General features: G+C 41.7%; 1 protein-coding gene across 2 annotated transcripts in view; it reads right to left on the minus strand.

The window, feature by feature from the left end:
• Nucleotides 1-1,443: 1,443 nt before the first annotated feature.
• The window catches only part of LOC135493844 (gamma-aminobutyric acid type B receptor subunit 2-like), a 600,170-nt gene continuing 585,338 nt past the window's right edge, over nucleotides 1,444-16,275 (minus strand). For both annotated transcript variants that reach the window (XM_064781458.1, XM_064781459.1), the window contains one exon: nucleotides 1,444-2,440. In XM_064781458.1, the coding sequence (XP_064637528.1) occupies nucleotides 1,696-2,440 (745 nt within the window). In that variant the 3' untranslated portion in view covers nucleotides 1,444-1,695. The remainder of the gene's footprint in view (nucleotides 2,441-16,275) is intronic.

A 16,275-nucleotide genomic window follows, 5' to 3' on the forward strand; every position in this document is an offset into this window, starting at 1 on the left:
TTGGATATTTCCGAACCTCTTCGATCAAACGTTCATCTTCAGTAGTAGAAAAAGGTTTTTTCTTCCTCGAAGACATGGCGATAAATGTAGACTTCCACAACCTAAAGGCGTAATGCGGGAAAAGTTAAATTTGGGTTATGTCCAACGGATTACAAACGTTTACGTATTACGCACACGTTGTCCAGGTGCAAAGCGCAATGCGGTTATTTCCGCATAAATAGAGGTTGTCTCAAATAGACATTTTATGTCGTGTTATGACTCGAATAGACATTTGGTGGCGCTCGTTTTAACGGAGACGTACCTGAAATAAACATATTGTGTCGTATCTCAAATAGACATACACTCAAATAGACGTTTGGTGGCGCTCGTATCTCAAATAGACATATATTGTCGTGTTTTCAGCTTTTTGTTAATAACTCGAATAGACGTTCGGTGGTGCTTTTCAACAAAAATGGAAGTTCCCCAAATAGACATTGTGTGACGCTGGAATCAATTTTAATGTCGGTAACAGCGATATTGACATTATCATTGCGGTAAGCGGCATTGTTATTGCATGTATTGCATGTACATTTGATGTACTTATGTATTGTCAGGAAATGCAGACAGATTGTTGATTATTTCTTTGTTGATTTTATATCTCGCTAAAACACTCGGGGTTTGCGTCAATCCGGAGAAGATGGCCTTGATGTGCACTGCTTAAAGCAATAACAATAATATCGTCGTGGCAGATAAACCAATTCCAAACTTGCTCCAGAATTGCCGCGCGCCAGCGCCACACAACGTCTAAATAGGGAACTTCCATCTTTGCGGAAAGGCGACACCAAACCTCTATTAGAGTTATTAACAAAAAGCTGAAAACCAGACAATGTATGTTTATTTGAGATACGAGCGCCACCAAACGTCTATTTAAGTGTATGTCTATTTTAGATATGACACAATATGTTTATTTCAGGTACGTCTCCGTTAAAACGAGCGCCACCAAACGTCTATTCGAGTCATAACACGACATAAAATGTCTATTTGAGACAACCTCTATTTATGCGGAAATAACCGCCCATAGAGCTGGGTATCCATTGGTCACCATTTTGATGACAGACACTGGAAAGATATGAAAGAGAGGTGGAAATTAACTGAGAGATCAGTACACGAAGGTGAAAAAGTCTGTTGAAGGTGGTCGAAGCGGTGACCCTGGAGGCAAAAAGATGAAATGGAAACTTTTAAATGTAAAGTAATGAATTGAAGTGTAACCAAAACGCGTCCACAACACGCTAGCCGGATCCGTCACTGCCTGGACGAAAGCGCGCGCATTGCATTTTTAGTCGGACGATTGGTCCGCTCAAGTCGGCGGAGTGCGTTGACTACTCGCCTACCAAAGCGAAACTGTGGGTCGGCGAGCGAGTATTAACTGACCTTAAAGCTGAACTACATGAACAAAAACAGAAGCGTCCATGTCTTAAAAAAAGTCCACCGCGCTGTTTTTGCTGACTCTCTGAGCAGTCATTCTGTTTTGAAGTAAATGTATTGTGAGGGCTGTGATTTTGGAAATTGATAGTAAGGTCATATTTTTGGAAAAACAGTAGTTTTCCTTAACAGTGATTTACCTTAAATTAATTCGCAGTAGTCGTTAATCGCATAATACATTTACTCAGTTGGCCATAAAATTATCGTTGTTGGACATTTTCAGTGACCCCATTGTCATACATGGACAACCTCGACTTGTAAATCACCTAATGACTTTAATTGTCTTTTTATTTTTGAAAACTCCACCTGAATCTTTTCCTGTTCACTCCGGCTTTTGCGTATTCCTTTAGCGTCACCTCCATGATTTCGTCCTCGATCACCCTCTTCAGGTGGCGGAGTAACCTCCACCGAAGGTGTAAATGTGCATGCCCTAATCCTACTGCCCTGATCTTGTTTATCATGTGATCCGCCAACGTTTTTTGTCGATTCATTTATAACATATTTCCTAGCACCAGATGAAGTCAGCACAGTCATTTCAAGATCATTACCCAAAGGCCCTGTTGGACATGTCCTTCCAAACACCAGTGCACATGTGTTTTCTGTCGGCGACTGCTCACAGTGTCGTAAAAGTGACTGCCGTTCATGTTGAGTTCCTTCATATTTTGTCTGGCGACGATTCGTACCTCGGACTACGTGACTGTCCATTTCTGAATACATATAAAACTCGGAGGAGAAATTCCTCAACCTGTATTCATTTAGCAATTCCTCTTTTAATCCTTCTATTTCTGTTAGCTCTGTCTCTTCGTCTATGGAGCACGTCGACTCTATTGGTTGCAACATGCAACTGCGGTTGCTTTTAAATGACATGGTATATATGCCTGAATCCTCCTTGTCCATCTGCTGTTTTCGGTCAGCAAAATGGCCAGCGCAGACGTCCGGAAGATCGGATATGTCTTCTTCGTCGGTGACTTGGTCGAGCCTGAAACACACGAATACAGAATGGTTGGATATAGTAGACTCGTACCAAGTAAGAAGTTGAATATTGCATTTGTTGTTTTAGCAAAAGACTAGTAATTCGATAGAGAACATGAAACCATTGGTGTATGAATAAAAACTAATATTTGATTTTACCTCTGATGTGCAATAGCAAACAAAAGCAAATGCCTGGAAATTTAAAATATATCTTCCAAGTAAAGAGCATTGAGTTATAAACGCAATGGTCCAGGGACCATGTGCTCACCCCGGGTAATGTAATGCATGTCATTCGCAGTGGATATGGGAGAACAGTTTCTGGTTAGTTTCACCAGTTTTGATTTTATTGAATAATATTATTCGTCTCGGCTCAATGGCACAAAAGAAAATTACCGGTACCATCGAAGTATAGCATTTGGGTTATAAAGTTGACTGAATTTCAGGGTTATTGAAGAGTGTACATGTCACATGGAGATTCGTTGACATCTGTTCCACAGTTTAGGAGTAATAGGACTTCGTTGGATTTTCTATATTTGTCATGGGATTTGACTGAAAATTAGGGATATTGATTAGAGTACATAGATACATAATCCCAGGGAGTGTGGTTGCAATCCGATCGTTAGTTTCGGTGCAATCCGACTTTGTTTAATTTCCAAGATGGCCGCCTGGCGGCCATATTTGAAGTCCAAGCGGGACAAATTTTTGGGGTAGAATAGAGAGTCCCTAGATATATGTCCTCACAAGTTTAGAACCTTCTAGCTCTAATAGAAACGAAATGTGCCACCTATCGGTGATTTAGTGAACTTTGACCACTGTGACCTTGAAAAGTAGGTCAAATCAAAAACCTGGGTGATATGTCATTTAACCTTATTAGATTCACCCACCATACAAATTTCGTCACTCTACGTACAACCATTAGCTTCAAAAAGGCAAAAAACAATTTCCAAGATGGCCGCCTGGAGGCCTGAAAGTAGGTCATCGCGAAAAAGAAAAATAAGTCTGGGCATTGGCCAAAGCTACCATCACACCAAGTTTCAGCCATCTAGCCCTAGTGGTGACGAAACGTGCTCCGCTAACGGACGACGACAGACGCCGACGGCCGACGGACGACGGACGCCACGGTATCGTATAAGCTCCCCAGAGGTGAGCTGAAAAACAGAAAGGTTTTAGCATACAGATTGGATTTTACTTAGCGGTATATAAAATGCTATGCAAAATTCCAACGCCCTCCGCAACACCCAACTGAAAACCTGGATCCGATTTATATCGTCGTAACCAGTGTCATTAAAAAAATGATCAGCTAACCATTCCATACTTGGCTCATCAAATCCATAAAATGGTCGATAAAACGATGGTCGATATGATTTCCTTGGGGTCCTCATTCGGACGCCCCTCGCCCCCAAAGTTACAAGACAGCGGCCATTTCCAACACGACTGACCAGTTCAAGTTTTAAGCTTGGTCTGAAGCTACCTTGAACATTCTAAGGATTAACTTCGAAGCATGTATTTTATACTTCTGCTTTAGCTTCAATCTAATGAAGCTAAAGCTTAGACTTCAAGGTTTTGCTACAACACTAAAAAGTTAATTCCTGTACCACTGAGCTGCATTTGCTCTCTTTTACCCTCTTTCATTTACTTCTGAGTATTTTTGTTTAGTAATTCATCCCCATGTTGCATTGCATGTACATATGTTTTTACGACTGATCCCAACTTTGAAGCAATGGTCCTGTGGTATTCTTTTATCCCCCTATGCGCCGCTAGTGTACACACACATGAATAAGTAATGCCTGTTGCTATGTTAGAGCTTTGGCCAATTAAGTGGGTGGGTAGTATTATGAAAATTAGCAACAATTGTTCACAGTGTTCAAAAATAGAATCTGCTTTGATTAGTTTCCATTTTTACTTCTCAACAACAAGGTTTGACTTAACAACCAACATGGCCAGAAACAGCGATGTAAGAGCTTGGTGAAATGACATGTTATTCATATTACATGACTTTTCACATTCATCGATGGTTTGCAAAGCTTCATGCCACTTGTATAGCTATTTAGGCCTTTTTGGTGGTGTGAGGTGGGGACAAAACCTCACAGCAAAGACATGCAGTTTTGCCAAGGAAAAAATTGAATAAAAACTGTAAATAAAATCACCATTTACTCATAAACGATAGGTGATTTTCTTCTTCAAAATGCTAGCTTGCCCTAGCAATCCCTTATTCTCGTATTGATTAGGTTTTTGTCAGAGAAAATTCAATAGGTTTCCTCATCCCTTATGCCAAAATAGTTATTTTGCTTCTCATAGTTTGGAAGATATGGGAACCTGAAAGACTGTTTCATACCTACAGCATTGTTTACTGACCCCAAATTGATACTTGATATAAATTAGCAAACAACAGTTTTCATTTTATTTCATGATTTGGGTTTTAGACTTGTAAAAATTCACCCAGTATCTCTTAACCTTAAAGGGGTTGTGTGAAGTAAAAGGTAAGCCATTATGAAATGAAAATTCTGCTTCTAGACACTTGAGCTGACGATGCCAATGTCATTTTTTTAAAAATCGACCCAGTAGTTTCCGAGTAATCCGCATAGCAAGGTCCGCAACTTCCCGCGCAAATTTGAAGTTCGCGCATGCGTGGTATCATTGTGGAGCAGAATGCATTCGGCGATGACTCAGTCAATATGTGGTCATTCGCACATCGATCGATCGCGTCTGACATGTCTGACGTAGGCTATTATAACAAAACAAAACAAAGACTAGAATGCCTCGGCAATGTTTTGCCTTGAATTGTCGCCTAATGCGAAAGCAGCCATGTTTCTTACTAAACGGTACTTCCTGTGGCAAAACGGCAATTCTTCGTTGATTGTTCGCGCTGCCGCTGGCTCGCAAGCCGGTACACTATGACGTAATAAGGACATTTGGCGAAAAATTCGAAACTTACGGTCATTTTCGAAAAAAAAACATTATAAATATTTTTTCCGTAACTTAACCTTCTTTTGGAATCCTGCCTCATGAAGACAAAATTCCTGTTTTGGACCCCTAATTCACACAACCCCTTTAAGGGTTGACAATAGGTACCGCCATTTTGTTTAGACCTCAAAATCCTATAGCAATTAAAACTCTTTCCAAATGAATTGAATGCTCATTTATATCCTGGAGGCTGTTCTCTCGAAAACTAAGAACAGATTAGACTCCAGCCCTTGAAATGAGCATTCACCACGTTTTGAAAACGTTCCAATTGCTTTAGGATTTTGTGGTCTAGCCAAAATGCGGTACCTCAAATATGGTCAACCCTTAATCTTCAAACAAGTTGAGGGTTTCTTGGACAAAGCATGTTTATTCATGTTTGTCAAGTGAAGTGCAGAAGAATAATTCTTTTCTCTAAATGAACTGGTTATTTTGACAACCAAAAACTCATTAGAAAATATTTCTCTATTCCCAAAATAAATCATGTAACATTCCCATGCATGTAAAGCAATGCTTCTATTGTTACCATCACCAAGTTGGTGGGTGGAGTTATGTGTGTTGGTTTAGAAGTATACATGCAAATCAATCTATGCGCGCTCTATTGGAATATTTTGACACTTAGCACTCCTCATGACCATCGAAATCAGGCAGTTTTTTGAAAAAACAGATGTGCTTATAATGTCGTTTGGTGATAAAGTTGATCACTTAATGGATAAATTGCCCTGTCCTTCTGTAAGGTGAGAGCCGTAGTGTCATTTTGAGACCTAACCATTACAATGCTTCTAAACTGCGACCGCCAGGTAGGGGTTGAAAAATGGCAATTTCATGCAAAATTAAGGAAATCCTGGCTGTAGGTTTTTTTGAAGTAATGAGTTTATGGTGTGGATCATATCTAACAATGTCCTTGAGGGTGTTCAGAGCATGCTCTGCACAAAACAGTGAACTCTTCACTGTCTCCATTTTCCGCTTACACAGTAGACAGTTCACAGTTGGCCAGATGCTTTCCCCGTCTTAATAGACGGGGAAAGCATCTTGAACTAACAATGAGTGGGCTTGCCCTTTTTAGCCACAAATAATTACTTTTTGACTAGTAAACTAATTTGCAGCCAAGACTATTCAATGATTTCTGTTTTCTCTGGAAACTGAAACTCACTTGATTGACCCCTGAGTTGCCGCCCGTCATGGGCTGTTCAGTTCTGTAATTGTTATTAGGAAGAATTGTCCCAGTTAATGGTACTTCCGCCAAAATCTCAAACCGGTTCTAAACATGAAATTACCTGACTTTCACTGCCTATGAGTCATTGCCATGCGAGACAAAAAGTTACCAGATTGTGACTTACGGCTGGGAATGATAGGACCCCGATCCCCTGATCACTGCCAAACTTTATATGTGAGACAAAAAGTTACCTGATTGTGACTTACGGCTGGGAATGATGGGACCCCGACCCATGATCACTGCCAAACTTCATACGTGAGACAAAAAGTTACCAGATTGTGACTCGTGGCTGTGAATGATAGGACCCCGACCCCTGATCACTGCTAAACTTTATATGTGAGACAAAAAGTTACCTGATTGTGACTTACGGCTGGGAATGATGGGACCCCGACCCATGATCACTGCCAAACTTCATACGTGAGACAAAAAGTTACCAGATTGTGACTCGTGGCTGTGAATGATAGGACCCCGACCCCTGATCACTGCCAAACTTTATATGTGAGACAAAAAGTTACCTGATTGTTGCTTATGGCTGGGAATGATGGGACCCCGACCAATGATCACTGCCAAACTTCATACGTGAGACAAAAAGTTATCAGATTGTGACTCGCGGCTGGGAATGATAGGACCCCGACCCATGATCACTGCCAAACTTCATACATGAGACAAAAAGTTACCTGATTGTGACTCGTGGCTGGGAATGATAGGACCCCGACCCCTGATCACTGCCAAACTTCATACGTGAGACAAAAAGTTATCAGATTGTGACTCGCGGCTGAGAATGATAGGACCCCGACCCATGACCACTGCCAAACTTCATACGTGAGACAAAAAGTTACCAGATTGTGACTCGTGGCTGGGAATGATAGGACCCCAACCCATGATCACTGCCAAACTTTATATGTGAGACAAAAATTTACCAGATTGTGACTCAAGCTGGGAATGATAGGACCCCGACCCATGATCACTGCCAAACTTCATACGTGAGACAAAAAGTTACCAGATTGTGACTCGTGGCTGGGAATGATAGGACCCCAACCCATGATCACTGCCAAACTTTATATGTGAGACAAAAATTTACCAGATTGTGACTCAAGCTGGGAATGATGGGACCCCGACCCATGATCACTGCCAAACTTCATACGTGAGACAAAAAGTTACCAGATTGTGACTCGTGGCTGTGAATGATAGGACCCCGACCCATGATCATTAATTCATACTGGAGACAAAAATTTACCAGATTGTGACTGGCGGCTTAGAATGAGAGGACCTAACGGTCCCAACCCCTCATACCCCTGGCACATAGGGGAAAAATGTATCTTATTGTGACATATTGGAAATGATACCGCCTGTAGCCGGCCATCCTCACTGCTAAAATGATTTGAGAGACAAAACCCGATTGAGCTGAAGACAAAGGTTCACTGAAAAGTGTCTCCGGCACTGTCACGGCCACTTAGTAATTCAACTAAAACGAAACACAACATTTTGATCGTAATCCGTAGAAACCAATTTTAATGTATTAAAAACGGTTTATATAATATGTAAACAGCAAGCTCTAGTGAACTCACACAACTGTTTGACATGGGGGAGCCCCCCAAACCCCCGTCCTTCTGACATATTTAGCCAGTACATTGGGGGATGAGTCCCCCAAACCCCCTCCGAAAGTGACAGGTTTTAGTCAGTACATTGGGGGGAAGGCCCCATTGGACTCTAAAAATAGAATTACTTGGAGACGCTGAACAATAAGGCCCCATAAAGAAATAGTCCCCGCCCCGGTAGCTGTCTCATATCTGCGGACAGAAGCAGCTCTTTGTGGTGAAATAATAATTGAATTTTCCTCCTGCTAGCCTAGATATTTGTGTATGTTTCTTCACCAGTTAGTTAATAACGAATTTTTGTAGCTGATATATTCTTAATTGTTTTAACGCGTTTTTTTGGATTCGTTTGGCGCCAAAATCAAGAATGGCAAATTTACGATCTTGACACCAGAGGCGCTGATGTCGTTCCGGGACGGGTAGATGCTAAATCGGATAGCCAGGCGGTACGGGAACTCCTGCACTCTGACCACGTGACCTACATCATTACTTCACAGTTCCGGCACTAGGTCGAGTTTGGCAGTTACTAGAAATCACGTGACTGGATCTGGATTTAGTTGTGGTAAAACTGACTTTTTTGAAGTAAAGTACGTAAATCGAGAAGAAGAGGACGTTTGCTTTGTCTGCAATGAAATGTCACAACTGTCTCCGCCGACGTTGTCCTGTATGTCCTAGCAGACGATTTTTAAATACATGATGTCCCACACCCGCACTTCAGTGGCGCCGGTGTGAATAAATCTACTTGCATGAATGGTCAATGGCTCATGACGTCATGAAATAATTGCGTCACGAGGAATGAAACAATGGGAATCGCGTCCGACGTGGTAACTGTGGGTGCGGTGCGTCGTGAATGCAGGATCGGCCAACGCGCGGCCCATATGGAAGGCGACACACTGTACCGGAACCAGAATTGTCATGGGTCTGCACAAATTTTTTCAGATTCGATGGACATGATGGATATATGAATTTTGTTTACACTTTATATACAGTGTATACGTAACCATTACACTCACTACGTTGTGTGAGTGATTAGTATTCTCCGGACTAAAGGTGATTGAAGGATGCCACGTAAAAGGATATGTTTCTTTGGTAATTATTTGTTTTCATTTTTAATCGAACAAGACCCAAGACCATGGAGGATTGTGACACACATGTTACATAAGCTCGGTCATTAGTGCCGAGTGTTGGCGCCTAAGTTCAGGATGTTTGCCCCCTCCCCCCAACCAAAAAGCTAGCTACATATATAATAATAATAAATTGTTATTTGTAAAGCGCCTGTATCACTTGAAACAAAAGTTCACCGGCCCTGGTGAGCTCTATTGAAAAGAAGGGTCTTGAGTTCTTTGCGAAAGGTTGAGACATCCGATGTAGCTCTCAAGGTGGGTGAAAGAGAGTTCCACAGTTGAGGTGCTAAAGTGGCGAATGCTCGACCTCCAAATGTTTTCAATCTATATTTCCTGCAAGTGAGAAGGTCCTGAGATTCAGAGCGAAGGTAACGAGGAGGCACGTAATGTTGGATGAGATCGTTCAGGTAAATTTGTGCAAGCCGGTGGTATGCTTTGAAGGTCAGGAGGAGTAGTTTGAAAATTATACGCTCGCGCACAGGCAGCCAGTGTAACCTTGCTAGCACCGGAGTAATGTGGGATCGCCGCGGGGTCCTGGTGATAAGACGCGCTGCACGGTTTTGCACAAGCTGCAACTTATGTAGTGATTTCTCGGAAATTTCGGCGAGACTGCTGTTACAATAGTCTAGCCTGGACAGGACAAGGGATTGTGCCAGGTTCGTTGTTGCTTCAGTTGTAAGCTGTCTCCTGACCAGACCAATATTCCTCAAGATGGTAAGAAGCCGCGCGCACGACGCTTGACACATGAAGACCCATCGACAGATTCGAATCGAACAGAACCCCTAGATTTCGAACAGGAACTTTTGATACATGAACAACAGTCCCAGCATTGGTGAGAGTTGGCAGCACGATTGACTGTAATGCCCGTTGGTGGCAGAACAACATAAATTCCGTCTTTTTGGGGTTACCCTTCAACTTGTTCACAGTTAGCCAGTCCTGAATGCTGCTCAGCTTTTGCTCAAGTTCTGCACATTGAATAACCGCCCTAAGACACACGAGTGCCCTGTACGCTTGGATGTCGTCGGCGTAGCCGTGGCGACTAATGGAGCAGCCCTTCAGAATGTCACCAAGTGGAAGAATGTAAATAAGGAACAACAAGGGTCCCAAAACAGACCCCTGAGGGACTCCATAGTCAAGGTGTTTCACGTTGGACTTAGCACCGTTTATCACTACCTGCTGTGTTCGCTGAGATAAGTAGGAACGGAACCACTCGAGGGCTAATCCGGTGATGCCCAGGAGAATCTAAAGCCTATCCAGTAAGATGGAGTGATCTACTGTATCGAACGCAGCGCTTAAGTCCAATAGCACGAGAACTGCAGCTCCGTGTTGGTCCACCATGGTTCTTAGGTCGTTCTGAACCTTGAGCACTACCGTCTCTGTCGAATGACCTGCTTTGTAGGCCGATTGATATGAATCATGAAGATCGTGGGCTGTCATGTAAGCATTCAATCGCGATGCTACAACCCTTTCCAGGACTTTGGAAATGAAGGAAAGGTTACTGACTGGCCTGTAATTCTTCAGAACTTCACAATCTAGTGATGGCTTTTTCAGGAGGGGTGACACAAAAGCCTGTTTAAGACTGTCAGGAACACTGCCTTCAGCTAGGGAGCGACTGATGATTGACCTTATTAAGGGTACAACGGATGATATAGATGACTTCAGAAGCCACGTCGGCATGGGGTCCAAATTACAAGATTTGGATGGTGATTTTGCTATTATCTTCTGGATTTCATCGTCAGTAGGTGGGTCGAACAAAGACAGAGAGGTACATGGTATGGATTGTTCTTGAGATGCACTAGAAATGTCTGTCAAGCTCGCTCGTATATTCTCCTCCTTGTCCGAAAAAAAGTCTGCAAATCTGTTGGCCAGGACCTTTGGATCATCATGCCGAGGGAGTTTCAGTTCCTTGTCCTTGAGAAGGATCTCATTGAACACTCGCTGCACCGCCTTACTGTCATTGCCGGTTTAAAAGTAAAAAGTGTCCCCCCTAGAAAAAGTGTCCGGGCCTTTTGTATTCTGACAGATTATGGCATATGGTTCTATAGAGGCAATGACCGTCAATAGCTCAGCGCATAATAGAATCCTTTGTTCCCGAACATTTTATCCTAGGACATTTTAAACTTCTACACCGGCTTCACTGAGTTTTTCTGTGAAGTGATTTGCCTTAGTGTTTTTGAGTAACTGGTTGTAGTGAATCTTGGATTTTAGAAAGATCTCCTTATGAACTACTAGCTTGGTCTTCTGCCAAGTGCGTTCAGCTTTCCGCTTTTCTCGTTTTGCGCAGAAGAGTTCATCAGAGAACCATTTGTGGCTGGGACGAACTGTCACAAGTCTTTTCTTTGCAGGAGCATGATTATCAAGGATACGGCATATAGAGAAATCATACGTGTGGCACATATCGGACAGCGTGGCATCAGCCGATGGTATGTCCAGAGCCGATCCGCTTTACGAAAAGCATCCTGATCAACTGAACGAAGTTTTCGAGTGAGCAGTTCCACCTGGTTCCACCATGATCATACATGCACATGCATGTTTGTTGGCATTAGGATTGTGACTGTGAGGCCCCAAAAAATAATGATTTTAAATAGCCTATAGCCTATGAGGGGGGAAGGGGGTACCTGTCCGACGTCCCGTTCTAACAACCTGGTTATAAAAGGTCCTAACCCGAATTTTTCTGCCCCTCCCGGATTATCCTGAATTGTGCTAAAATATGGGTGTCTATCCCGAATCCCGACAGTGATCATCCTGAAAAAAAAAGACCATTCCCTCTCGCCTATGTCTATGGTATTCTTCGTTGCGCAGAGAATGTGCACAAAAGCAAACACACAGTAGAATGTTCACTGTTTAATGCGATATCGACAACAGTGAAATGCTCTACTGTTGTATAGTAGAGAGTACGTTGGGGTGTTATATGTCGTGTAATATATTGTCGGTTTTATGATTATTTTACGAAAATGTCCACTTTCAGGAGAGCATGCAGACAGAATATTAACGCATAATAAAGTTCTGTTCTGGCTGTTTGGGGTTTGTTTTTGTGCCAATGTTTGGCAATGGTGCATGACGATAATGACGCACATCAGAGTGATGAGGATGGTGATGAAGATCATGGAAACGTTGTTGATGAGAAAGCTGCCCCCATGGAAAATCCGCCAAGACAACACCAAAAGGCCTATTCTTTAAAGCAGAAAATTTACCACATGGATGATTACATCCTGGCGCCTTAGGTGAAACCCATGCTAGGACCCCCCCCCCCCCCCCCGCTGTATTTGCGAGGCACAACCGCATCCATACAAGAACCTTCAGCGATTGGTTGGCTAACGAAAACAAAATAGGAAAACTGATGAACGAGCGCCCAAGTCATGCTGGACGCCGACGACGAAATCCTGGAGGTAATCCGACTTCACTGTTAAAACAAATTTAACAACGTGAGTGAGCCTTAGATGTCTGTCCTTTGTTAATTTGAAACTCACGAGACTTAATTTTTTGATCGTGCGTTCATGTATTTCTGGTAATGAATTGTCTCTAAGACCTCACCTGGTATGATTGTAGCTGTGGCAGTAGTTGCTATTGTCACCATCATTTACTTTTATCACATGCCAAGATGTCATCGAGGTTTTGCGAAAACCCATCTCAAAATCAAATCTGATATAAATTGTGGCAGAAAATCATACCAAACCCTAGATCTTTTGATGAGCTTTCGGGTGAACACTATTAAAACCGATTTCAGACTTGGCAAAAAAAATGTCTTCGATTGTATCTGTGCGTTGTCAAGCCTGCCTCCCAGCCGTGTGATATTTTCCTGGATCACATGGACGGATCACACGGGTGAACTCTGTTAGACAGTCTCTGTGACAACACGCGTCATTATTGAAGTCTTGACAACGGGGATTGGGGGTACGTCGTTGTCGCTGTTGTAGTAACGTCATCACGTCATTGCGGCCGGTAGGTGATAAAGTATGGAATTAGTGAAACCTTGGAAACACTGATAAACCTTGGAAACACTCCTTAAAATGCATAAAAACATGAAATAATGCCATTCGAACCTAACGTGGTTACGAATCAACACTTGGAGCTTATTCTTACATGATCTGATCGGAATTTTATGGTAATTTAGAAATCTGTCGCATATCCGATTCAATAGTCTATATTTTAGAACAACCCAGTTGTACCTCGCCTCCAGTGTACAGTACTGATCTCCCAAATATGGGAAGACACGCCCACCACACACCCATAATATGGACCAATAGCGCTCCGCTTATAAATACGCCACCACCACGCGGGGCCTATTTGAACTACGGATCGGTCTGTTCATACAGGGTGATACAGAGAAAATTGGGGGCCTGTCATGCATTATGCATGGATAAGGTTGACGACTATGTCTAGGCCTAATTGTCTATGATTGACTGATATTTTATAACAAACGATGAATAAAAGAAGCCTAGTCATGTATGTTTATTACCGAAGTTTGCGGATGAAAATTTCCTTCGCCGTGAGCGATTTCTTACATCTTCCAATACGCATCGAGGGATGCAGAGATCTTTGTGACGTCACCAGTTCTAAGTGGTTTTTTTATTCACGTGTGTGTTTGTCCTATGATCTCGTGCATCTAGTACCGAGCATAATACTTTATCGTCTATGGAATACAAAACAATCATAAAAACTAATTTTTGCTTCCATTGAAGAGAAATAAAATATTTTAACGACCACAGCGCATTGCCAATTGATGACGTCATCCTCCACATTAAAAATGTTGGCTTCTGAACTAACTGGCAAATTGCTATCAATAAAGTCAGCTGGGACGAGACTGTCAGTTGGGAGGGTATAAATCGTGGAAGGAACGCACCCGATTTCCCGCGCTATTTGCACAGTGATTCCATGGTTTACATTGAATATTACAAGGTTTATCAGTGTTTCCAAGGTTTCACTAATTCCATACTTTATCAACTACCATTGCGGCCGTGGATTTCACATCATTGCGTCGCAAGGCCTACTTTTAGTCTTGGATTTACGGGGTGAAATTGGCGATGATGAGCTGGAAATCGCAGTTGTGGTATGTGATAAACAGAAAACAACACTCATGAGTTTCTTGAGTGGAAATATCACACTCGTGGTTCTCTTGGCCCCCGGAAACTCACTCGACCTGCAGTTTCGTGGGTTTCGTGGGCCAAGACAACCACTCATGTGATATTTCCACTCAAAAACCCACTCGTTTGGTTTTCTTACTTCATCCTAAGCTAAGCTTAAAGTTAAAACCTGGAAGACCAGAAAAGACTGTTGTTAAAGAGATGGTTGTGGTGACTGATACCACTGTGGTGAAAGAGGTGGTTAAAGAACAAAAACTATTTATAATGGAATAGTTACTCATTTAATTTAGTGAATACATTGTCTACAGTTTCAAGTGAAAAATGTAAGGTAATTAAAATGTTCCTCTAAAATTAACTAGGTTGTCAGTTTCATCAGTGATATCAAATTTGAGATGGTTCGTACATTTATCAACAATTTTTAGTGCAGTTAGTTGATGTCTTTGAAGCTTTATTTGTTCACTGTCCTCTACTGGTACAATGCAAACGGTTTTAGAAGGTTTATTGTTAAACAGTGTCTTACTACGGTCAATCAAATTTGTCCTTAAAATAAGATCTGTTACGTAAAATGGAAGAGACTTAGTAGAGTAGTTATTTCCTTTCTTTTTAAACTTCTCTTGGCTGAAACCAAACCACTTATCAACCAATTTTATTGTGTTTTTTCTAACCTCTTTTGTTTTAGTATCTTCTTCCGCTTCAAATCTATCAGCCTGTGTTATCTTAATCTTAGTTTCTTCAGGTCCTTCTACATCAAATATGTCTTCCAATAAGAACTCTTTATCCTAAGTTCAATTATTATGTAATTATTTTTATCACAGTTGAGTTTAACAGGGTCAATTCCAGCTTATTTTATTTTATCTTGCCATTCTTTACAAAACTCACTTAAACTAAAATGATAATATGTGCATGGAAATCTAGATTCACTAAAGTATTTCTTTTGCGTTGGCCCATGCCCCCAGGGGGGCCGTTTAAAAGCAAAAAATGATACTTTACCCTCTTTTTTGGTCGTCCATCTTACTTTCAACGAAGAAAAAACTACTTTGGACAATGCAAAAGACATATTCTGCACCTTAAGTCGAAAACACTAAATTACCTAGGTCCTTAATTTCATAAAAAACGTCTAAGTCAATCATCAAAACCATTTTCTTCACCAAAAACGTTAATCTAAAAATCCGACACATCCAAATGTCAAATATTCCTGAATTTTCCACACCGGAGGGGAGTTAAAACACACCACTTCATCGTAAACCAACGCATTGAATTGAAACCCATACTACATCCCACTGCTATCAACACACACGTCATCAGACCACAACCACTCTCACTAATCAATTAAACATCCAATCTAAAAGCTGATCTGTGCGAATAAAATGAAAACATATTTTCCTGCGTAGATCTGTGCATGAAAAAATCTGAAATCTTTTTTCGCATCGATTTCAAAGTATACCGGAACTCGGAATAATCGATCGTCTCATTAACGACATAGCAACGAATCATATCACCGTAGTTAAGGTATAATGCTAGAGGCCAATAAAAAGGTCATCTGTGTCGGAAGTGAAGTCTTGAATACCAAGCATTTGCAGTAATAATATCCTCATTGTTCTTGTACATGTGATCTCTTAAAGGTATGGTAGAGGATATACTGAACCAAACGTATTAATGCAAAGCATCCCCACGTAGAACATGAAATAACTTTGTTATCTTTCGCCCGACCCTATCAAGTGAGGTATTGTTGGAATGAGAATGACGAGACCTATCGCATCCCTCACCCACATTGAGGTTATTTTATTCCATGAGGAGTATAGATGGAGCTTTCTGCAGTGTTTTGTTTCCCACCTCTGGGTAAACGACGACCCGGTTGAAAT

This window comes from Lineus longissimus, chromosome 9 (genome assembly GCF_910592395.1).
Source record: "Lineus longissimus chromosome 9, tnLinLong1.2, whole genome shotgun sequence".
NCBI lineage: Eukaryota > Metazoa > Nemertea > Pilidiophora > Heteronemertea > Lineidae > Lineus > Lineus longissimus.